The following is a 25,122-nucleotide window of genomic DNA, read 5'->3' on the forward strand; positions in this document are numbered from 1 at the left end:
CAGACTTCATGAGGATACAAACACACAGACAATGACAACTCATGTGGTCAGATGTGTTCCCCAGTCACACCTCTAAGCCCGCGTAAACAGGAGCAGAGCTACAGCATGGCAAATAGAACGAAGCATTTAGCTGTACAGCTAATAACAAAGGGTTATATATCAAGATGAAATTGGAAAAAGAAACGGAAGTGGAGGAATACAGGAAGGATGATCCAGATGGCCGGACCTGCAGAGGGATGGGACTCTTGCAGCAACGGTGGGAAGACTAGGAGTACTTGTGTCACCTTAGAGACTAACAAATTTATTTGAGCATAAGCTTTCGTGGGCTACAGCCCACTTCATCAGATGCATAGAATGGAACATATAGTAAGAAGATATACATACATACAGAGAACATGAAAAGGTGGAAGTAGCCATACCAACTGTAAGAGGCTAATTAATTAAGATGAGCTATTATCAGCAGGAGAAAAAAAACTTTTGTAGTGATAATCAAGATGGTTTAAGCCTTTTCTACATGGGAAGGTTTTACCAGTTTTATGGCAGTAGTTTTACTGATATAGCCCCCCTTATGGACACTTATCCAGTACAATAATAGGTTAAACCCCTTCCCAAAAGACATAAGCTGAACCAGAATAAAGGCACTTTTAGCCTTGGTCTACACTAAAAAATTAGGTCAGCCCAGCTATGTCACTCAGGGGTGTGTAAAACTGACCCCCCTGGGCAGTAGTTAAGCCTACCTAACCCTTGGTATAGACAAGTATCCGGGGGTAGCCGTGTTAGTCTGTATCCAAACTAACTTGGTATAGACAGCGCTAGGCCGATGGAAGCATTCTTCTGTCACCCTAGCTACGGCCTCTCTGGGAGGTAGATTACCCACGCTGACAACACGGGAGAACCCCTCCTGTCGGCATAGGTAGTGTCTACACCAAAACGCGGCAGCTGTGCCTCTGTAGCATCTCAAGTGTAGATCAGCCCTGATTCCACTGGTGTACCCCAGGCCGTGTGTGTGCACAGAACTGAGCCCAGCTTCATAGCAGATTGCAGCACAGCAGAGAGCAGGCATGAGGACACAGGCAGGTCATCAGAGAGAGAGGGGCTAGGCTGATCTGCTCCTGCATAGTGCTTCTGTGCTTTCCCTTGCTGCATTAGGGGATGTGCAGGCTGCTTCCTCCATGAGGAAATAGGACAAGGTCAATTTTCATTCTCTTCAACGCCTCCATGCATCTCTTCAGTGACCAGCTCCGCCTGGAGAGGTCATGGGGTGGGGAAGAGAAGGGAAATAGATTTGGCCTTTTATGTCCATCAGATTTTCTCTTATTACAAACCTCCTGTTTTCTAGGATAAAAAATTATCTGAGAAAATGCTGCGTAGACAAGAAAAATCTCTGCATAAGATGCCAAACTGTGTCCAGAACATGAGTTTGAAAGTAATAACAGTACCAACAAACCCAGAATAGTAGCTCTGTTGGTAGGATAATACTTAGGAGGATTCCCACCCACCCACTTACACAAGTTACAAAGCTACTAATTAAATGAGGGTAGATTGGGTTTGGTCCCTCCCCCTACCCCAACCTGCTGCTTTGAAACTGCAAACAAATCAACTGAGTTGGTTCATTATAAATTCTTGGGTGCTCCTATGATGTTTTCTTACGGAAATTTCAGTTTGGTTTTTTCGCATCTGGGATAGACTGGAACCATTTCAGGTCAACGATGTGCCAATTAATAAGTCCTCAAAGTATGTAGGGCGTCAACACAATAGAGCATAATTGTGTATTGTGTTAAGAATTCATGGGATTTTTTTTTAAAAAAACCTCCACCCTCTTTAGGGCTTGATCTTGCTCTCACTGAAGTCTGTGACAGTACTCCCATTGTCTTCCACGAGGACAGGATCAGAGCCTTCATTATATATATTTTCCAGTTTTAAACCATCTTAAGCAATTGTCAGTGGTAACAGCCTAGACAGTGGGTGTTTTGTTACGATTATTACCATTGTATGGAGGAGCACAGTAGATTGATGTTATTGGAAGGGCTGATATACATATGTTGCTGATAGGGAAAAAATTGTGAGTTCTCTTTCCAAGTAAAATCCCTCTTATGCAATAATTCGATTGCAAAGAAAACAAACCCATGAGATCAATCACAAAAACCTACATTTAGGAAAAACTAAAGGTCTTTCCTAAACCAACAACAGGACAGAACTGTTTTTCAAAATTATGGCTGAAAATCCAGACAGACACTTTGACTTTAAGCTGCTGCTGTATTCTGCACCCCCCCCCCCCACCCCCACCCCCTTCCCCGGCTGCAAGGGGGTGAATTCAGGACAGAATAGCTGCCTGGGTTTTCCACCTTAATGCTTAATATCTTTGCTTTTGTGGGTTTTAAATGAAAGCTGAAACGCCAGTGCAGCTGAACTGCTATTTAAAAATAAATGTATCATAGTTAAATGGCATGTTTGCAGGGATGTTTCAATGATTCAGGAAGGGACATTTTGCCTGTGGAAGACTGGTACAGATTAATCACACTAGCATTCCCATTTTTAAAGGGTGGATTTGCTTATATATATATCCCTTTACATATAAATAAATTTAGAATAACATGGCATGGGTGTGTGGGGGTGTGATTTCCTGCATGTGTGTCCACTGAATTCAGTAAATGTTATTAGAGACACAAGGTGGGTGACGTAATACCTTTTATTGGCCTATTTCTGTTGGTGAAAGAGACAAGTTTTCGAGCTACACAGAACTCTTCAGACCAGGATGCCTCCTAGAACTTGGGAGACATAGATATAAGTCTCAGTTCCATCACAGACTTCCTGTGTGATGTTGGTCAAGTCGCATAGCCTCCCTGTGCCTCTGTAGAACGGGGATAACACTTCCCTGCCTCACAGGGATGTTAGGAGGAGAACTACATTAAAAACTGCGAGGAGCTCAGACACTACGGTAACGGCGTCCTGGTAAGTGTTAGAGATAGAATGGGGCTCCAGGGGGATTCAAATAGTCACTTGCAGGATTGTGGCCTACTTTTCAGAGGTGCTGCTGAGCTCTTGTCATTCAGCACCTCCGAAAACCAGGTGACATGAAAGCTATGACAAAACATGATTGGTCCATGAGGAAGTTGTGACCCGCACCAACCTTCATTCTGACCTTTTTTTCCCCAACTGTCCAGAACTTTCTCAAAATTTCTTATTTGAGGCTGACGTTTTCTCTGTTTTGTCCATGAGGAGGGAGAAAGTGGCTATGTAGGAGGTTGCTTGTCTCTGTGTAGCCACCCTCACCCTCTTCAATACATCCCTGAAGGGGTATAGGGGAAAGTTTATAAGCGAGGTGGAGGAGCAGCACTAAGTGGTGTGGTTAAGCACACACAAAATTAATTCTGCTTGAGGGACCTTTTACTTCCAGTATACACCCTGGGCAGGATCCATCCAGTTGGGGGCCAGCTTCCCTATGGATCTCAAACCCTCCAACATCTGTTTTGTCCCCACCCACTTTACACCTACCAATGGAGCTATGGGGTTTTTGCATTAATGCATTTCCTTCTGAGTACTTTTTGCAGGAATGAAGCATGTGGGCTAGTATTATTCGTGCCAGGATTGAAATTGCACAGCAGTGGAGTGGCATTTTTTTGTATTTATCTTGTAGGTCTGTATTGCTTTCTGATGGAGGGAGTTTGTGTTGCTTTTAATGAAGTAATACCCGGGGCACAATACATGCTTTTAGATATCGATCAATAGGAGGAACTGTCCTAGTTTTATTCTCCACTGCTGTTGGGAGTGTTCCTGTGTACACACAGTACCAGCTTGCAGAATTGCTGAAGGTTTTCTCCCAGGGTTTTGCTCCATTTTGTAGTCTTGAGTTAGAGCTGACTTTGTTCTGACCTAGTGACTAGTTTGACTTGTACTGTCACACAGTATTAATGCCGAGGGCTTTTAACCTGGTCAAAAATGTCAGTTGTTTTTCATGGGAATTTTTTAAAAAACGAGGTGTGTGGGGTTTTTTTTTAAGCTGCTGCAGTTTTTGGGAGGAAGCCAAATATGATTTTTTTAAATAAAAATGTTGGGTGGAGGGGGGTGTTGGTCAAAATGTTGAGTCTTCCAGGGGGGGAAAAAGAGAGAGAGAGAGAAAGTTTGCATTTGGTTGGAAAAACTGGAAAATGGTTTGGTTTGGGGGTGTGGGGCAGGCCATTTTCAACCAGCTTGAAGTGGCATGTGTTTATCTAGTGGTTTCTTTATATGGTGGAGTCCACAGAAGTTTTTTTTTTTTTTTTTTTTGGCAGTGCTTATATGTAGCTGGTTTGAAACTTCCTGATGCATTTATTATGAGGCCTAAGGGTGAATAATTTAGAGTGTCTGTTTTCTATGTGGATTCTGTGTGTCTCTACATTTTCCAGATTTTACCATTCTGGATTGCTATATTTTGTTCCTTTTCACTTGGATTATGTTCTTTCCAGGTCTCCTCAATTAGTTCCACCAACATCAGATTTTATGAAGGAAAAAACTAACTTTTTTCTATGATAGCCCCAAAGTCAAGTTATGTGCACTGTTTCTTTAAATTGGTAGCAGGAAACCAGACCACAGAGAGACTGGGAAAAGCTCTAGCCCTGAAGTTCTACAGTGAAGCAAAGAGGAACAGAATAGCTTTAGGGGGAATACAGTTGTCCTTATTTTCATAAAGTTCCTGGTTCCGTGTTAGAAGAAAGGGACTACTGTGATTATTTTATTGTTACATGAGCAATGATTTACCCTTCTGCAGAATGTTGTGGTATATGTAGCACAGAATGGCCTCAGACAGTATTTTAAAATAGAGATTTCCTTCCTTTTCTTGTTACTTTATGGCAATCAATGTCAAACCATCGCTCTTATCTTTTTTGTCTTGTTCAATAGCATATTATTTTCCTGTTAGTTGTATATTTAAGGGTTTCCTTGCTGTTGTTTTTAGCACTCTGTGGAGGGCTTTTGGGTTGAAATGAACACCTTTTCAGGTCCGGCTGTTGTCTGTGTCTGTACATCTTTGGGTGTAGGATGTACATGTATATGGGAGGGATCCAGGTGCTGCTGTCCTTGTGCAGTATGTGTGCACCTCTGAGTGTGTAAAGTTTGTCTCTCTGTATGTTTGATTATGGCTCTGTATGCGTGTCCTAGGTAATTTAATAGGGATTTACACAATAGGGTTCTGTAGAAATGAAACAGGATTTTATAAAAATTATTCTAAATCCATATAGATTTTAATAGAGAATGATGATATCCTTGCTATAGAATTTGTAAACTATCCTATAGAATTTAATAGTGACTTTTATCCCTGTTATAGGATTCTATAGACTGGCTTAGAAATTCTACAGAGAGAATATTATTCTCTGCTCACTCTGTAGGACTTTCCATAAGCATACGTGCAGGGTGTCAGTGCATGTCTGACTCTGTGTATGTGTCTGAATAGGACAGTGGCTCTCAAACTTTTGTACTGGTGACCCCTTTCACATAGCAAGCCTCTGAGTGCGACCTCCCCTTATAAATTAAAAACACTTTTTTATATATTTAACACCATTATAAATGCTGAAGGCAAAGCAGGATTTGGGGTGGGGGCTGACAGCTCGCGACCCCCCATGTAATAAGCTCGCGACCCCCTGAGGGGTCCTGACCCCCAGTTTAAGAACCCCTGGACTAGGGTATTCCCCTTTGTCTTTGAGTGGTTAGGGAGTGTGCATTTATATGTGTATGTATATCTATATGATTTGGCTGCATATATATGACTTTGAATGTTCAATGTGCATGTTTATGTGTCACTGTCTGTGTATCTCTGCTCTATCTGTGAGTGTAGGGTATATGTATGCAGTGTATACGTTGTGTGCCTCTGTCTGTTTAGGTGCATGTATAGCGTACATATTTGTGCCCTCTCTCTGTGTGTGTCCATGCCTGTGTGTGTACCTACACTTCTGTACATATTTGTGTAGATTGTGTATATGCTGTGTATATGCCCGATTGTGTATCTTTATATGTATCTGTCCATGCCTTAGTGGAGAAGACCTATAGAATGTAACAGGAATTAAACCAACAGAGATACTTAATAGGATTTTACAGAAATTACTCCGAAAAGCTACAGGATTTAATAAAGCCATTTCTGTAGTCTTCTTAACCATTCTGTAGAGTTCTATAGCAGGGTTATCATTCTCTCAACTTCTATAGGACTTTTTATAAGGGTATGATCTGTGTCTGTGTTCATATGTTGGGTGTGTTGATGTCTCTGTATGTTTGTGTGTCTCTTGATGTATGTATAGACTGTATGTTTGTGTATGTGTGCCTATGTATGTCTGGGTGTGTATGTGTCTTTGTGGACGGTTGGCATACAAGTGCCTGTGTGTGTGTCTTTGTATGTAGGATGGGTGAGCCAGATATTTAAAGGTAGTAAGGTGCCTACCTGCATCTTTAGGCATCTAAATACCTTTAAAAATCTGGCTCTGTCTGTTTATACTGCATGTTTATCTCTGTCTCTGTGTGTGCACACACACACATGATTCTCTGTGGGTGTGCACACACGCACATGATTCTCTGTGGCTCGGGTGTGGAGCATATGGGAAGTCTGTGTATCTCCGTGTCTCTGTCTGAATCACTACATGTGTCTCTGTGGGTGTGTGCATGCACATATCTCTGTGGTGGGGGTGGAGGGTGTGTGCTTGGCAGCGAATCCCCCTGGCTGGGGGGGAGGGGGGGAGAGTGTATCTGTATGAAATACAGTGGGTGTGAAATCCACCCCCAGCCTTCCAGACCCTGGCCCCAATTTGCTTCCATCTCCTTGTTTGGAGGCAGTTTAGCCAGCAGGACCCAGGGCAGGCTCCAGCCCAGCCCTAGCCCCTGATTGGGTCTCCTCCCTGTCACAGAGACCCAAGCTGGAGATAATAATAATAATATATATATATAAAAAAAAACCAACAAGAAAGAACCAACCACCCCCTCCTCTCAGGCCTCCCTCCCATTGGCTGCCCTTCCCTTTGTGTGCCAGGCAGCTGCAGTCCCAGCTCCACATTTGAATGTATATAGGGGATTGGAAGGGACCATTTCCATGGGCCATCTGTCTCCCAGCCAGCAGCAGCCCCGCTCCCACCTCCACCCAGGAGCAGCACAACAAAGGGACCGCAGCCGCAGCAGCAGGCAGGCAGGATGGTTCTAGTGCACGTCGGCTATCTTGTTCTTCCAGTGTTTGGCTCTGTACGAAACAGAGGTATCGCTTTATCCTTCGGGGCTTATTCTCGGTGGTGGTGTGTGCGTGTGCGTGTGTGTGTTGTTGTTTTTTTAAATGCACGATCCTTTGGTTTCTCTGGAGGGTTTCCCCCCTGGCTCCTCGTTGTCTCTCTTTCTTGCGGATCCGATGCAGGAGGGTGGAGGGGGAAGGAAAGAAAGAAAACCCAGCAACCAAGCGGTGGGATTATTTTAGATTCTTCTCCTTTGGATTCGGAGAGCCTCCTTCCTTTCACTCGGACCATCTGCCCCCTGCTTCCCACCTGACAAATCTAGCTCTCGGGTGGAAAGCCAAGCCTAGACCTGCCTCGCTCTATGCCCAGATGGGGTAGAGGGCTAAAAAAGGGATTTTTTTTTCTTTTTGATTTTGTGCATTCAGTAGGTAGCGATTTTATGTTGTGTTTTTGGCGTGTGTGTGCTCTGTTTAACCATTGATTTGTGCTTTTATTATTATTTATTTACAAGCTGAGGTCTCTCCATAGCTTATCTCGTCCCTCCCCCACTCTCTTGGGAACCGAGAGCACGTTCACCCTCTCTTAACCTTTCTTTTTGTCCCTGGCTGTTTCTTCTGTAATGGACTAAAATAGCTTTGGAATTAGCCTACCGTTTTTAGGGTGACTTTTATTTCTTGTTGGACATTCCCCCCCCCCCCCCCCCGCCTCCCATCTCCTGTAATTTGTCCTCCTCTCTTTGGGGATTCTAATGGTAATGTTGTTTCTGGAGAGCAGCACATCAGTCCACAGCTCCATGGTGCTCTTATTGTTCAGAGAGATTTTTCAGGAAAGCAGTGTGATGATTATTTTTCACAGAGATTTAATATGGGATGTGTATGGCCATTGCATATTTTTTCCACCTCCCCTCGTTCCCATCCACCCCACATTCTGCTACAGACAATGGACCTGGACCTCTCCCCCCCCCCCCCCCCTTCTCCCTCATTCCTTCCATTTTCTTTCTATCAAAATCAGGATGCATTTAGAGTCATTATTATTTCTAAATCAGCCTTTCTCTCTCCTTACATTTCTTTCCTGGAAATGTTCCCCCAGCCTGACCTCCCACCCCCCTTTGGCCTATTGTTGGTCAAGTCCCTATAGTTTTATTTATATATAAAATAAATTTCCTCTTAAAGATGATGCACTGCTGTAATTACCATTGAGATCTTGATCACTGGGGACCCAATAAAAGATGGGTTAAAATCTAGCACAATTAGAGTCAGTCCAGATTCTGATCTCAGTTTACACTGCTATAAATCCAGAGTAACTCCACTGCACGGATGGCTTCAGATGCACTGATTTACCCCCAGTGTAACTAAGATCAGAATCTGGTCTTTCCTTTCCTGCTGTTGCCCAACCGCTTTACAATTTATTTCCCTTTACTGTATGTGTACATATGACCCAGGTTGAACATAGTGGCATTGTTAACTGCAGTCTCTATTGTGATGATGGGATGATGACATTTTGCATTTATCAAATCTTTATTTTTTTTTCTTCATTGTGTAGCACAGTGAATGGTCAACTTGCTGCTGTGTGCTGTAGCCCTCTGCCTCTGCATTTAGCTGTATTGTGACACCCCTCTCTTAACCATTTCCTGTATCCATCCGAGGAAGGCATTGATATTTAAGCTGCAGTATCCCCTCTCTATGGGCTGTCTGTCAATTTCAAAAAGGCTTAGATTGATGAGATTTCTCTGTAACACTAATTTCCCCCCCTCCCTCTCATCTGTGCAATTATCCTTATTATTTGAGAATGTCTAGGATTTTTTATTATATACTAGGCATACATTAAAAATAATTAAGACTGATGTTAAGCCCCAAAGTATAATTATCCTGATTAAATCATTATCATCATTAATTACACTGATTTTTAATACCATTACTGGATGCAATTTATTGTTTTCAATTTCAAATTAGTTTTAGTGGGGTGGGAGGGGTTCTCTGCTTCTCTCCCCAAAATTTACATTTCATTTTGGGTTCTTTCATTTTACTTAAAACTGAACATACCCACAGAGAAACTTGTAAAGGGGCTATTGATATTTGACCCATAAAAATGAACCATAAAAGACCTTGTGACAGAGGATACTAATGCTTAAACCTGAAGTCCTAAACCACAATTTTCTTGTAAAACTATTAGACAGACTGTAAGCTTAAATCTGCTCTTTTTAATTTCATTGTAGTAGTATAGAAAACAGGCCATTTCAGAATAGCTGTAGATAATAACAGCCATTTTTGTATCTTCATCTTGTTTAGCTAAGTACATTGCACTGTAAATTCCTGTTAAGTGGATTCATTTTGCTTTAGTTGGTGGATGCAGTATCTTGTGGGGGGGTTTTCTAGTTATTTAGACAACCATTGGTTTGCCATCTAGAATGCTTTTATGACTAAACAAATTACAGTCAATCATAGGCAAAAATAATAATAATAAAATCTGCAATTAAATTAGCCTTAATTTAAGAAAAGGCTTGAAAAATAGTTGGAGAATAAGATCCATGAATAAATGGGGACACTAAGCATATGAACATCTGAATATTCCTCCACCCTGCGTATTAACAAGGATTATTCAAAGACTTTGTAATACAAAGGGGTACTGCATCTTTGTACATTATATATCACACACAGTCTTGGCCAAAATTACACCACTTTCAACAGCTGGCCTCCATCTGTTTCTTTGAAAGCTGAAACATCCAGTATATACAATTGCCTGTTATAGAAATGATCCAAACACTTCATTTAGTGTGTATAAATTGGACACAAACATTTGATCAATTAACGCTGCTCCAAAGAAGCATATTAAATGGCAATTTTAATTAAATTATTTTTTTTAAAAGAGAGACTACTGGCAAAATGGTTTTCCATTAAACAGGGATAACATTTTCTGCTGTGCTAAATTACTTCCTGTTCTTATTTTGTGGGTAATTTTCTGTATCAAATATCCTTTGGTTGTGTATCTTCACCTTTTTTCTTGTACTAAAACTAAAGCATGGTCTGTATTTTTTTACATTACCTAGTTTCTGATGTAAATCTCTCTGTAGAGACATACCCTGCTGAAATGTAATGTGCTGTAGCCTATACATCTGCTCATTGTACGCTGCTTTTGTTCTGTTGCCCCTCCATAGCATGGTGGGCCTTGCCTTTTTGTATTGTGTGCATGATGACATTGTTACACACAATTCCACTAATACTAATATACAATCTCTCAATAAAGAAACTAGTTTTCCTATATTAACCTAGTGTGCTTTTTCTATTGCTGTTTTCCCATTTATTGTCGTATCCTGCTGTTTAGATTTTTTCCTTGCTTTCCCCATTGTAAGAGTTGAGTGAATTAATTTTTCAGTACCACAGATATGGGAGTCTTTAATATTTCTACCCCATATCTATATTCAGCATTAGTCTGTGTATATCTACTGTACAGATACACATCCTATATTATCACTGTGCCTATGTATAGTTCAGTTTTACTCCAGAATGGCAAAAAATAAGTGTATAAACACACCCACACTCATTAATTATCAGAAGAGATTAAGGAGCCTGCTACTTACTGCATTCTGATTACAAGGTTACACATTGGTCATGAGTAATGAGAGGTGCAATGCCCCAAGATGGATGAGGGGAAAAGATATTTTTATATGGCTGGCTTTATTAGCAAGAAGTAAATTAATCTGAAAAAATATTTCCTCCCTCCTTTTTATAACCCTGCCCTTTTGAATATGACTATCCTGCCCACCATCTGGTAGGAGAGCAGGCGTTAGTGCCTAGATACTATGATGACTGGCACACTATAAATACCTTAGATAGACAGCTGGGGAGCTAGAGTAGTAAATGTGTCCAAGATGCTAAGGTTATAACTACACTTCCTGCTTGCAGTATAGTGTGAAAACTTGAGGTCCACTCTTTTGAATATCTGATTTGATGAACAAGTTAAATATTGACGTAGAAACTCAAGTAAGTAAACATGCACTTTAAAATATATGTAAGCACACAGAAAATTTGAATTAGCTCTGCACTTTAGTCAGTAGGGGAGTTTACTGCAGATGCTATGAAATAATAATGCAGATCACCCATTTTTGGTATCTCACCAGAGCCCATGAAGCGGACTGTTTCCCAGACTTGCAGGAGGGCATTATTACATAATACATTTAAAAGTGATTACATTGTGGTATTTAGGTGCCACTACAAGTCAGGGCTTCCAAAAACATTTTTTTGCACTAATTGCATTTCAAAAGAAGATGGAGAAATGCAGGGCTGGGTTAATTTTCTGTAAAGTAGAGCAAAAATTCAGCAGTTGACAGTTCCACCAATCAAAATTTCAGTGCAAGACAAGTAATCTTACACTTGTCCTGTAGAAAAAGGCATGTTAGAAACAAATGAAATCAAGTGATTAAAGGAAAGTACACTACCTAAATGGTTGTCATTTGAAGAGGCTCATCATTTTGCAAGGCAGTGCCTATTCACTTTCTCCTAGCTATATCCTGAGTTTTTTCCTCCTCCATATTCCTTTTCCATGTATCTTAGTAATTGTTTGGCCATCATGTCCCTCCTGTATGACCACACACAATATATTTCTCTGCTCCCCCTTCTGGATGTACTGTATGCTTTGGCCCTTTGTTCTCTGCTCGAGCCTATTCCAGATTTGAAAGCTTAGCTGTTTGCTGTGACACATGTACACGTACACATATGTAAGCAGGAGGCTGTGCTTTTTTTAGCTTGCATGAAGGGAGACATGCATGCCTGTTGGGGCTGATCATTCTATTACATGATTTTTTTCCCCAACATAGTACAATACAATTTTGTTCATGGTTTCAGAAAGTAAAAAATCCAACCAACCAACTCTCTCACTCCAAATCCTACATTTCCAACCCTTGCTAAACTGAAATATGCAAGCAGCTGTCCCTTTGTTACAGATACTGGTTTCATCATAAGCCACCAGTTCTTATTTTGCAAATTAGGCTAATATAGATCAAAATTGTTTGGTCAATACATTTTGAGCATAGATTAGTAATGTAATAATACAGAAAGCTGCTGGGTTAATGGGAACTCATGCTAAGCAATTTATCATCTGCATCATGTTTTGACCTATCTTGTTAGAACACGCATTCTTATGAGAGACAATATTTCTGCTTCCCCCCCCAACACTTTATTAGCAAGCAGCCACAAGGCTTCCATAGTTCATAATTCATCGAAGGCATCCACAGTTTAATAATTAATATCTTTGACACTGTAATTCGGAAAAGACATCTGGACACGAGAGCTATTTTTTTCATTTCAGTAGCACAGATTGGGAAAATTGGAGGCAAGTAAAGTTCCATTGCTGCTGTGGGTGGGGAAGGACTCACAATGGTTTCTTGAAAGTGTATATTTCTCTCAAATGCCCCCCCCCCATGCATTAATGGGCTGCTTTAAATAACATCTTTCTATAAGAGGGGGAATGATTATCCTGACCATGGATGCAACTGGGCCAGATTCTTATGTATGCTAAGGTGCCTTTACCTACTCTGGCAGCTTTAGAAGGGTCTTAGATAGCTTACACTCACTTTAAGCCCCTTTATGCTGCCAGAGAAGTTTCAATAAGAACTAGGCCCATCTGACCCCATCTCCTGAACCAAGGTGAGGTTCTTGTCTTATTATAATCTGTACTGGGTTTTTTTTATTTTATTTCAGAAATAAACATACTGGGCCAAATTCTACTCTCATTTGCCGTGGTGTAAATCTGGAACAGCTCCAGCAAAGTTTAATGAAGTAACTCTGGATTTACGCTGCTAAGAGCAGAATTGGGCCCACGTAAGTGTAATGTTTAAATACTAACGAACCCACTTCCAAATTAAAAAGCAAAAGAAACCAAAGTATAAATGGACTTGTGAGACACGTGTGGTAAAAATCCAACCCACGGCCTAATCAACCGTGAGTCAAGTGATTAGGGCTCAATCCTGCCAAGTGCTGCTGTACTCGTGTGGATTTCAAAGAGAACTGTGGATCCTCACAACCTCTGAAAACCAGGCCTCTTTGATTTAGGTTCCTAACAGTGGATTTAGCTGCCTAATTTTTAAATCACTAAATTTGAAGATGATAGGCTTAGTGGCTATGAAACGTAAAAACCCACTGCAAGCAGGCCAAGATTATATCAGTAAACACAATTCCTTAATAAGTATTGATTCTTGTAATGTTAAAAAAGCCCAGTGCATTGCACCAAACATATATCACTTAGCTGCACAATCTGCTTATGTGCATAAGCACCTCTCAGTGCTTTTGTGCCCCTGTCAGAGTGTATGTGGTGTTACTCTGGCTAGCTGCATACAAGTTGACTACAGCATTCAGCTCTCTCCACAGCAAATCAAGGCCTGAATCCTGCTCTGTCTGAATCCTCAATCGCCCTAGTGAATGAATAGCATCATCAGGAGATTTTTGTCCATTTCAGCAATTTTTGGGGTGTCAGTGCCTCTGTTGCACATAGGGTAAAATGTAAGACAAAAGGAGTCAGTGGGAGTAAACGGCCCCCTCTCTCAAACTCCCCATGTATCTCACATGAAAACATTCCCTGTAATGCCATGAAGAACATGCAAAATATTAAAGGCCAACTCATCCCTCCTTCATTTTGATGGAAAGAGTGGAAAGCCCCCTCCTTAGCTAAATGCTGTGACAGTGAGTCAATCCACTACAATTGTCCCCCACTTCTGCACCTGCCCTTCCAGGCCAACTCTGTGTGTTCGGGGCTCTGTGATTTCAGGGAATGTGGGGAGCCAGGAGTGAGAGCGTCTGCACTGTGCCACTCTCCTCCACAATCAGCTTTTTCCTCAGTCCAAAATAATGTTGATCCTGCTACCTTATCTTGCACAGACTCTCATTCCATGTTGTCAGCACCTCCTCCCCAAGGAGTTTTGGCTTAGCATAGCCAGGGACTCAATGGAACATAGCTCCTGAGGAAGTTCGGGGGCCCAGGGATCAGCAGAGAGGGACTAGGCCTCAATGCACATGCCCTGGCCCTCTGTGGATGAGGTAGATCTCAGAACATCCAGGGGCTGGGAGGACCACACCCCCTGAACACACAGGATGCTGAGTTTCCCACCTCATTTTGTCCTGAGTTTTTTTCTGTGGTAGGAAAAGATCTAGGCCTCAATGTAGAGCATAGAGCCATACGAATGTCTGACAAGCCTCACTCCACTTATGTGTATATTCTGGGGACAGCCCCCTGACCAGACACATCAGCCAAATTCACGTTGTATTATTCGTATGAACAAGGCAGCAGTTTTGCCAGGTCTGCGTCGTGGCCTCTAGCAAAAAATAAGTTTACAGTGTTTTCTTCTGATGCCTGATGGGACCTGTCCCAGCAAACTAGTTTTACAGCTCTAGATCCTCAAACTGCAGTCAGTGGGAGCAAGGGCTGCTCAGCATGTTCGAAAACCAGGCCATAAATCCTTACCATTCCTGCTAACTAAACACATCCCAACTCCAGTAAAGCCTCAGCTCTGGTTTCAGTCACTCTGGTTAAAGCAACCGCACTGACTTGAAGGATCTAGTCTGTCTTCAACTATGCGTGTCCTTGGGGTAGTTGGTGTATATCTGAGGGCTGAATTAGGTTTAGATGACTTCAGTGGGGGGATGGCACCTGCAAAATTGGGATGAGAATCTGATCCAGCATCTTGTGGGGAAGATAGTCCTTCAGGCAGGAGGAAATAAGCTAGAGCCTGCTTCGTGATTGCTAAGAGATACACCTGCTATGCCATATATACAACTGAGGCTTGCCAGTCTTCCTCCCAATGAGCAATTGTTTCTGAATTTGCACTAAATGGGTCTCCAGCGGGGAAGTGCTGACCTTGGGGATGCCCCAGGTGTCTGCAGATGCTTTGCAAAAAAATGGCTAAGAAATTACTAAACTGACCTTTGGATACCAAATCTGATCCTGTTGACTCCAGTGGAGTTACTCCTGTGAGTAAGAGCAGAACCAGGTCCTATTGGCTAATTCCTGTGGTCTGTACTCAGTCCTCCATAGTCTGGCTAAACCCCCACCATAGTCAATGGACCTAATTCCTCTCTTCGCTGTGGCTGCTTTGTGCGGCGCTGTGGATGTAATGGACCCCTAAAGAGTAGGGGCTTAACTGGCCTAAGGAAGATCCCTAATGTAGGGTGATGCTCTGGTGGTGTTCAGCTGGTGTCTAGGAGGAAAGAGACTGTGGCTGTGCTTATCAAGCTGCACTAATTTACAGAGGGCACGGGGCAGCTGCAAGGCCAGCGCAGAATTGGGAGCGTGCGAAGGTAGCTTAAAGCCATCTTTCCAATCCCCCCAATTGCCTGTGCTATGCTGTGCTGCGCGCTCCTTGGTTGCTGCTGCAGACCCAGGCCACTGTCAATGGTAATTTTGCTCCAATAAGGATGACAAGATCGGGCCTGATACAATAAACGTAATGGAGTGGCAATAGGTGATGTCTCATAAGGATGCTGCTTAATTTAGATTTACCGTTGCTCACATAGCCAGTTTGCTGTGACTCCAGTAATCAGAGTGTAATTACTGGGATTCTTGACATTTGCAACACTCTCCAAGCATTAGTCCTGCTATTACCAATCTTCTCTGGGTTGGGCTGTATGTGGAGGAAGCAGCGTGGTCATGAAGGCTACACGCACCAGCTTCTGATCTCAGTTACCTCCAGTGACTCACTAATACGAATGGCGCTACTCTGGGTTTAGACTCACTGCCCAGTCTTGGAGTCCTTCCTTAAGCTATTGGAGTTCTTTCATTTTGTCTGATTGCCCATCATGAAAGATGGATCACTTTCTTGAACTAGCAGGACCCATCTCGGCTATAGCGGGCTCCAACAGTTTACCATTCTCGTGCCCCTTTTAGCAATGTGTCTTCTGAACCAATAGCCATTTGCTGGGGAGATTTTGCTTGAATGCTAAGAGCCTGTTTATTAAGCAAGGTTTTCCAAAACAGCTAAGAACACATTTTACCAAGTCACTGTGCACAGTTTAATAAGGGCTGTAATTCAAGGATCCATCCCATATACATGTTAAAGGACAGTGATTGGTGTTCCTAATAACCCTCTGAGCTGTTGAAACTGCCCTAAAATCATCCCTTATGAGCTGCCTGAAGGCTTCCAGTTTGCTTCCTTAATAATACCGAGTGTGTATCAATATAGATAGAGAGACTATAGTGTTAGTAAAAGGTGCCAAACAAGCAGCTTGAAGAATTCTGCAGGACATGTAAGGCAGAGGGTGCAGTAGAACATTGGGCTAACCTGCTAATGCGAAGGGATGGCCTCTAAGGGCCGAAGGAATAATTTAGGGCATGTCTACACCGCAAAAAAAGACCCACGGCAGAGAGACTCAGAGGCTCGGTCAAGTGACTCAGGTTTGTGGGGCTTATGCGATGGGGCTCAAAATAGCAGTGTAGACATTTGGGCTCTGAAACTTAGCGAGGCCAGTGGGTCTCACAACCCAGGCTCCAGCCTGAGCAGGAACATCTGTAGGACAAGCCTGTCAGTTGACCCAGGGTCTGAGACTACTAACCTGGGGGTTGTTTTGTTTTGTTTTGCAGTATAGACATATCTGAGTCCCCATCTCATCTCTGACCTTTGAGCTCTGGCTGCCATTTGTCAGGGTGGATTGTATGCTGTGTAGGCAAGGAACTGGAATGAAACCAACTAACTCATTTCCCATAGGCCACCAAACAGCCATCAGATGATAGTAACAACTTTTGATTAATAATGACCTGGGCTAGATTCTAAGTCTCTAACAGGTGACCTGCAGGAGAAAGACTCTGTATCTCATTACCAATTCCATGAGCCATCCGGCTCCCTACGGAGCTACATTTTCTTTTATTCCAAACAAATCGGTTCAAAGCGTTCCCGAAAGGATTATGAAATTCACTTTGCAGTTCATGCTGTTCAGATCTTAAAGTATTGCCTTCCCAACTGCTGTGTTCAAGCATTCTCTAGAGAAATCTTGCTATGGATGGGGAGAAGGCGGAATTCTGCCCTCCCATACTTTTTCAGACGTGTTGCCATGTCATTCTGGCTTCCTCTACTTGAAGAAGCTATTAGGGGATATTGCATTTAAACATCCATCCCAGACCAGTATGCATTTATAGTCCATCCTGTTATGTGGGACTTTGGTACTGAATATGCCTGGCTATTAAAATAATTGAAAGTAGTAGGTTCCTTTTCCCCCGGGGGACTTTTAAACTGGCCAGACACTATGCTTAGGCAGCAGTGGAAAAGAAATCCCCTCCTCATTTGGGAAGTCTAAGTAGGAGAATACCACTAGAAAGATGTGAACAGCAAGCCATGATGTATGACGCGCCGTAGCCCAATCTATGTCTGGGGATTTGCTGCAGAGTCTCACAGTCTGATCACTCCAGAAATATTAAAGTCCACAGATTCATTCATCAGCACCCTAAAGTTTGCTGCTTAAAGAAACAGGACCCTGTTTATTTCTTAGCCATTATTTTTTGTTTGGTGTCAAAGGTGAATTTAGCGCTGAGATGGCTTGACGAGCATTCCTAATGAAGCCCTCAGTTTATCCACACATGCGCAGCATGAGATTCCCCCTCCCCTTTCCTACCAATGGACTTTACATTGACCTGGCGAGGCGAGAGGAGAGTTCTGTTTCCAGACCCGTTCAGTGAAAGAAGGGCACACAAAGGTGGTGGTGGGTTTTGTGATTGTGGACACTTATCCAACCCAACCAGACCCACCCACTCACTTTCTATAGGGCATCAAACAGCCATCAATAGGAATGACTTTGTGACTAGTGTCCTAAGCTGGCTTTAAACCAGCAACCTAGAAGTGAAAAGCTCTGAATGGCTTTGCCAGATCCCTGAGCCAGCGATTCCTGATTGCTTTATCAGTGTTGATCTGCGCTTCATTAGTCAGTCCAACAGTCATAACTGTCTCTGTACTCTGAAGCTTTTCTAATTTAATTTTAAAATAATTTCATCATCTTCTCTGGAAAGCAAACATTTCCTCTATTTCTTAGAGGTTCCTGCTGATGCGCCGGTAGCTCCTTGTCCTCTCCATAGTACTCCAGTGAGCCAGTGATGCTCAACTATAGTTGGCAGACTATATGGGGTTCAGGCAGTTCACAATGTCACCCATAGTCGCCCCTCCCAGGTGCAGCCCATGGAGACTACAAGTCCCAGAATGCCATTCTCCAAATCGATCCCAGTGGAGGTTGCTCATACCAAGATGGAGCATACTGAGACTTGCAGTCCTCACAGACCTCTAAGACTATGCTCAGAATGAGCGCAGCGTTGCTACCCTGCTCCATTTCTGCAAGTTCGGTGCCACCTGTAGTCTCTTAGCAAGTTGCAAAGGAAGCCCCAAGGTTGGATATCGCTGATGTAAAATTCTTACAATACATGCTCTTTTGCAGGAGGGCCCTGTGCACCTTCTGTCTGACATGGCCCTTGCATGAATCAGGGATATTTAATCAGACAATTGGCCATGTCCCTGTGACTTTGCTAATGCTCTCAGTGATAGTGGTCTCCCTTGCCAGCTTGTAGGACCACAAGTAACAGCAACAGCATTGCCAGTTCTTCTGCTTTTAGTGGGAGTCTCACAATATTTTGGTGTTTTCCATAATGTCCTGCTCCTGGGGTCAGGTGATTGGGTGAGAATCTCGGCTTTCAGTTCAATAAAACTACATTTATAGCCCTCAGGGTTGTGGAGACAAACTTGAAAACGTGACCCAAGTGCTCCCTGAAGCCGCAAAAACTGGAAGGCAAATAAAAAGAATCCACAGTTTATCACTTTATTTTTTAAAAATCTCATGATCTTTAAGCCAATCTCAGAATTGTTTTGGGGGGAGGGCTGACTCATGAATGTGGGGGGTTGGCCATACTGAGGCCAAGTTCAAAGCCGCCAAACAGTGGGACTCAGACTATGAGTTTCTCTAACCCTGCAGGTAGACGCATGGGTAAGGCACAGGGGTCTAGCAGTGAGTTTTCTCCTCCTCTCACACAGAGGGGATGCCGGGGGGGAGGCAGGCATGGGTCCATCCCCCACTTTATCGGCAGGCATGGGTCACCTCTGCTCTCACTGGTTCTCTTCCTGGGACAAACGACTGTTCTGCATGTTGCATAGCTTGCCTGAGACATGGACCTCCCCCTGTCCCCCCAGAGCAGTGCAGTTCAAAGCAGCCTCTAGCTTTGTGTGTGTTTATTGCTTGTACTGCGCCCTCTCACATGGGAGATCCCGATTTAATTCCCGCTCACTGTAGTCTGCTCCTTGATCTTCTAAGAGGGAGACAGACCACTCAGGTCCTTCCCCTCCAAAATAGACAAACACACAACAGTCACTTCTGAGCCGTGTCAGCGTTAGCTACAGAGCTCTTTATCATGACATGGACTCCAATTCCGCAGGGGGCTCGGAGTGAAACCAACCAGGCAGGAGCTTCCAGAACTGGAGCTATGCTGGGGACAGGCAGAAACAATCTCCATTCCCCAGAATCACCTGGCCCCAGATCCACAAAGGGACTTAGATATTGCAACGCTCAGCCTTGCCATGCCTAACTTTTAGGCACCCAGCCACCAGGTGAAATCCACAAACTCTGAGGTGGCACCCAAGCTCCCTATACAATACATGGGGAGAAACAGACAGATCCTGAAAATGGGATCCACAAAGCCAGCACACTAGGCGGGGAGTTGGCTAAGCTAGTCAATAGCAGGTGCCAAGGAGGGGGTGTATCCTAAGCCCTCCCCTCTCACAGCTTAGAGGGATCTGGAGTCAGACATCTAAGCTGTTGCTTGCAAGAACAGCATTGGTGTGCCCCTAACAGTCAGGGGCGGGTGGGGAGAAAAAAAAGACCTCCCTAATAACCCAGTGGTTAGAGCACTCACCCAGGGGGTGGGCAATACTGGTTCAGTTGCCCATACTGCTTGAGAAGAGCTTTGAACATGGGTTTCCTACTTCTTAGCAGAATAACCTAACCACTGCACTATGGATACTCTGATATGGGGCCGCTGCCCAACTGCAACAGGCAGTACCCTTAGGCTCTTCTTTCTGATCCCTGGTGATGCGCTTCAGTGGTCACATGACCTTTCCCCCAGCATGCCTTTCTGGGTGCTGGCCCTTTAAATTTTGCAGACACAGACAGCTGCAGCCCTAACATGGCCATTTTGTTGCCTGCTGTGGAGCTCTCTATCTCAGCTGGTAAGTGTTCCTACCTCCTGTCACGTTCTCCCTTCCTTACTCCTAGGGATGTAACATGTTCTCACATGAATGGTGTTTAGTACTTAGCCTTCACCTGCTGGAGTGATTAGTTCTGTAGTGCTAATTGTTTTGTGTTATGTTTCCAATATACCAAGAACTATATCACACCCTCTGGTGACCAGATGTCCCGATTTTATAGGGACAGTCCCGATTTTTGGGTCTTTTTCTTTTATAGGCTCCTATTACCTCCCACCCCCTGTCCCGATTTTTCACACTTGCTGTCTGGTCACCCTATCCCACCCACCTAAGAGAACGTTTATTTTGGATTAAAAGGAAACAGCAGCAAGAAAGAACAAAAGTAAAGACTCCAGGAGAGAGCACAGTGTGTCCCTCTCTGGTTACAGGCTGCAGCCATGATGAGACCAGATGGAATTCAAGGGGCAGCGCACAGAAAACCAGACACCGCAATTTCAAACTGCACAGTTACGTAGTTGTGAATGGTTTTGCATTTCATGCACTATTCCATAGTTCACTCGTTGCAGTCCCACTAACCCATTTGTGTAATATGGGCCTGATTCTTCATTGCACTCTTGTGCAGCCATTTATGCCGGTGGCAAATGACTGTGATATGCTACCCCCGGGGAATGTGAGTGGAGAACTCTCCTTTGGTAGTGTTTTATGCCCACTTGGCACAGATGTAAATAAGTACACAAGGTGAAAGATAGTGGGGAATCAATCCCTTTCTGTTTAAGGCCTGATCCTTCCCAGAAATCCTAGGGTGTAAGTGGCTGCATGTATTTAATGCTAGTTTTAAGTCTATCCTCTATGTTACAGCACGTAGCTATAATACAGATTCATACCGACCTGAGGATGGGTCATGGAATGGACAGCATGGAATGTGGTGGGAAGGCAGTCTGATATATCTACGCTGCCAGGAAAAACCCACCATGCTGAATCTCAGAACTCGGGTCAATAGACTTGGGCTCGCAGGGCTCTGGCTGCGTGGCAAAAAATAGCAGTGTAGCTGTTCCCTCTCAGGCTAGAGCCTGGGCTCTGAAGCTGGACAAAGGGGGATGGTCTTGGAGGCCAGCTCGAGCCTGAGTGGGAATGTTCACACTGCTGCTTTGAGCCCTGCAGCCCGAGCCCCATGAGCCTGTCAGGTGACCCGGGCTCTGAGACTCAATGCTGCAGGTTTGTCTTTGCAGTGTAGACATCCCCCCCCCCAGTAACCTGTCCCAGTTCTTGATGAGGTTATAAACTCCATCTGCATAACAACTGGCAAGGACAAGGGTGTGTCTCATGCATGCATACTCTTAGTTCTGAAAAGGCACTGCCAATGGGCCATCTGGGAAGCAGCCCAAAGGGCATGAAAATGCAGATGATAGGAAATGCAAAGTCATGTGTGCCACGGCAGAGGAGGTCAATGTTTTTGTCAATGATCGGGGAGAAAATATAAAATGATTGCCGATCAAGTTTGCAGGTGAGACAAAGATTGGCCAGGACGTGAATAATGATGAGGCCGTGTCACTGGCCCATAGGGTTCTGGATCAGGCTGTGAGACACTGCCCAACCCCATCTCCAGCACCAAGCCCCACCCCTGCAGTGTCACACTGCCCAACCATGCCCCCGCAAAGCGTGACACCAAACAAGCTAGAGGTAATCAAACAACATGTATTTTAATACAACTAAATGCAAAGTCACACTTCCAGGACGGGGGAAAGGCAGTGACTCTGAAAAGGACTCAGGAGTCAAGTAAATACGAACTCGCAGTGGATTGTGGTTAAAAGCGCTAATGCGATCCTTAGATGTATAAACGGGAATATCGAGCAGGATTAGAGATGTGGTATTCCCCATGTGTTTGGCGTTGGTGAGGCAGTTATTGGAACACTGTGTCCAGTTCCAATGCCTAACTTTAAAAAGGATGTTGAAAAACCAGTGGGTTGAGAGAGAAGGTTCCAAGAAATTTTCAGTGTCAGGAAAACACCCCTTACAATGGGAGACTTAAGGAACTCAATTTATTTAGTTTATTGAAAAGAAGGTTAGGAGGTGATTTGATATGGTCTGTAAGTACCTACTCAGGACGATGGTTTCTGATACCATCACTCTCTTCAATCTAGCAGAGAAAGACCGAACAAGAGCCAGTGGATAAGAGCTGAAGCTAGAAAAATTCCAACTGGATATAAGGTGCAAAATGTTAACAGTGAGGGTAATTAAGCATTGGGACAGCTTCCCAAGCTATGGAGTGGATTTTCATCACTTGGAGTCTTTAAATCAGTAGCGGACGGCTTTCTAAAAGGTATTCTCTAGTTCAGGGATCGGCAACCTTTGGCACACGGCTCTCCAGGGTAAGCACCCTGGCGGGCTGGGCCGGTTTGTTTACCCGCCGTGTCCACAGGTTCGGCTGATCTCCCACTGGCCGCGGTTCGCCGTCCCAGGCCAATGGGGGCTGGGTTAGGGTTAGGGTTAGCCCTGTGCTGGCCACCGCTTCCCGCCGCCCCCAGTGGGCTGGGACGGCGGACCGCGGCCAGTGGGAGCCGCGATCAGCCGAACCTGCGGACGCGGCAGGTAAACAAACCGGCCCGGCCCGCTTACCCTGGCAAGCCGCGTGCCAAAGGTTGCCGATCCCTGCTCTAGTTCAACCGCAAATGAAGGGCTTGATGCAGGAATTCCTGGGAGAAATTTTATGGCCTGTGTTATGCAGGAGGTCAGATTGAATTATCGTAATGGTCCCTTCTCGCCTTAATATGTATGAAAATTGTTTTAGGAAAGAATAACAAGGCTGGTGTACCAGGATCTATCCTGGTACACCAAATGGGGGAGAAGGCACCCAAATGGGGGAGAAAGATGGGTTGCTGACAGCAGAGATCCACCCTGTAACTAAGCCATGGAATGACCCCTGCCAGAAGTACGTTAACAATCAGTACTGGGTAAAGGGATCTAAAGGGTTCCCTACCAGTCAGTTTGTATAAAGCAGCACTTACTGGTCTGAGCATGGGACTGACAGCCAAGAACTCCTGACTTCCCATATTACTTCTGCCACTGACTTGCTATGTGGCCGTGAGCTCAATATTCAAAATACCGACGCTAACATTTGCATGGAGTGTTGTGCATGCACAGTGCCTTGGGTGTGTGCGAATCAGGGGTATATGCACACTCCTCAATATCTGTGCATACACATCTCAGATTTCTTGTGCACGCTCATTGGGGGGTTGAGCATGTGGAAACTTTGAACACAAAACACACAAAAGCGTGTGGGCACTTTAACAAGTGCGTGTTTGAAAATGTTGGGCCTTAACCTCTCTGCCCATTTCTCCTCGTGTAAAATGGGGAGAATGATCCTTCCTTTCCCATCAGCTGAGTTCTTCTGAGGATTGGCTCATGCTCATGCAGCACTTGCAGGAGCCAAATGTTGTTGTTGTCACGCTGTCTGGAGTGGTTCACCCCGTGAGTGCCAATCTCAGGGCAGACTGTCATAAAGCAGGGCAGACACCCCAACCTGGCGGTATGTTCTACCACTAGATTTCACCAAACCATTAGCAAATGTGAACTCCTGAAGCACTATAACAGCCAGTGGGCATGCCAGGGTAGGTTGCCACCCAGGCAAGCCGGATTTAGTGGTAGTTGGTTGCCGTACCCCAAAAATCACAAAAGATTCAGGTTGCTCCTGGTCCCAAGAAACCAGTTACTTATTTCAGGTCAATTTGTATCTTAGATCTCACACCAAAGACAACGCTTGTAACCAATCCTATGGTAAACTAACTAAGGATTTATTAACCAGAAAAAAGAAATGAGAGAGTTATTTACAGGTTAAAGCAGGCAACATATATACACAAATGAGCTACAGTCTATGGTTCCAAAGGTGACAGAGTTGCTATAACTGAATGTTAGGTCTAACCCAGGTTGACCCTGGGGATCTCTGCTTCTGTTTCCTAGCTCCAGCCCTGTGAGAGTCCAAACAGCAAAAGAGAGAGAGAATTTTTTCTTCTTGTTGTGTTCCTGTTTTATCCCCTTCTTCCAGCATTCAAGCTGATGGAATGCACTTTCTTGCTCATAGCATCTTCATGGGTGTGAGATGGCCATTAACCAAGTCTTTGTATCGTGATGTTCCACAATGGCCCATTTAGTTTTGATAGTCCTTCTTGATGGGCGGTGGGTGGAGCGTTCCTCTTGACTGGGTTCACTGGTTCAGAGCTGGCATTTTTACAGTTATAAAGCAAAACGTACATATTACCTTATAGCACGGGATACAGACATTACAAGTGAAATTAATGCATGCAGCAACTGACAAGCATTCTGTAGAGTCGAAACACTAAACGCATTCTTGCAGGTCTAACACCTATCTTGAACAAACTACCATACAGGTGAGCTAAGTTCCCTGTAAGTTGCGTGGCTGCACAGCCATGCAGCAGCCTATTTACCACTGTGCAGGCACTTAGGGAATACCCCTCCGGCCCCCACCTAGCCCGGCCCCCAACCTGCCACGGGAGGGGCGATCCTTCCCCGGCCCCAACTCACCCTGTGGCCCGGACCTGCTGCGGCCGGAGTGGCACGGACCCAGCCATGGCCGGATCAGGCCCAGGCGCGGCCTGAGGTGTGGCCAGGGTCAGCCCGACCCTAGAGTGGCCTGGACCCAGGCGCCCGCCCGGGCAGCCCTCCCCCGGCCTAGACCTGTTGGGGTCAGAGGAGGGGCACCTATCCTGCAGCCCCAGCCCCAGAGCTCCTGCGGTGGGGACAGGTGCCTCTCTCCCCCAGCCCAGGTGCTGCTGC

The 25,122-nt window shown here is 44.4% G+C and overlaps 1 protein-coding gene across 1 annotated transcript in view; it reads left to right on the forward strand.

Annotated features, from left to right (window-relative positions):
- The first annotated feature begins 7,146 nt into the window (after positions 1 to 7,146).
- The window catches only part of ARK2C (arkadia (RNF111) C-terminal like ring finger ubiquitin ligase 2C), a 106,713-nt gene continuing 88,737 nt past the window's right edge, over positions 7,147 to 25,122 (forward strand). The window contains exon 1 of the mRNA XM_065407037.1: positions 7,147 to 7,207. Within this exon, the coding sequence (XP_065263109.1) occupies positions 7,147 to 7,207 (61 nt within the window). The remainder of the gene's footprint in view (positions 7,208 to 25,122) is intronic.

This window comes from Emys orbicularis, chromosome 6 (assembly GCF_028017835.1).
Source record: "Emys orbicularis isolate rEmyOrb1 chromosome 6, rEmyOrb1.hap1, whole genome shotgun sequence".
Taxonomy (NCBI): domain Eukaryota; kingdom Metazoa; phylum Chordata; order Testudines; family Emydidae; genus Emys; species Emys orbicularis.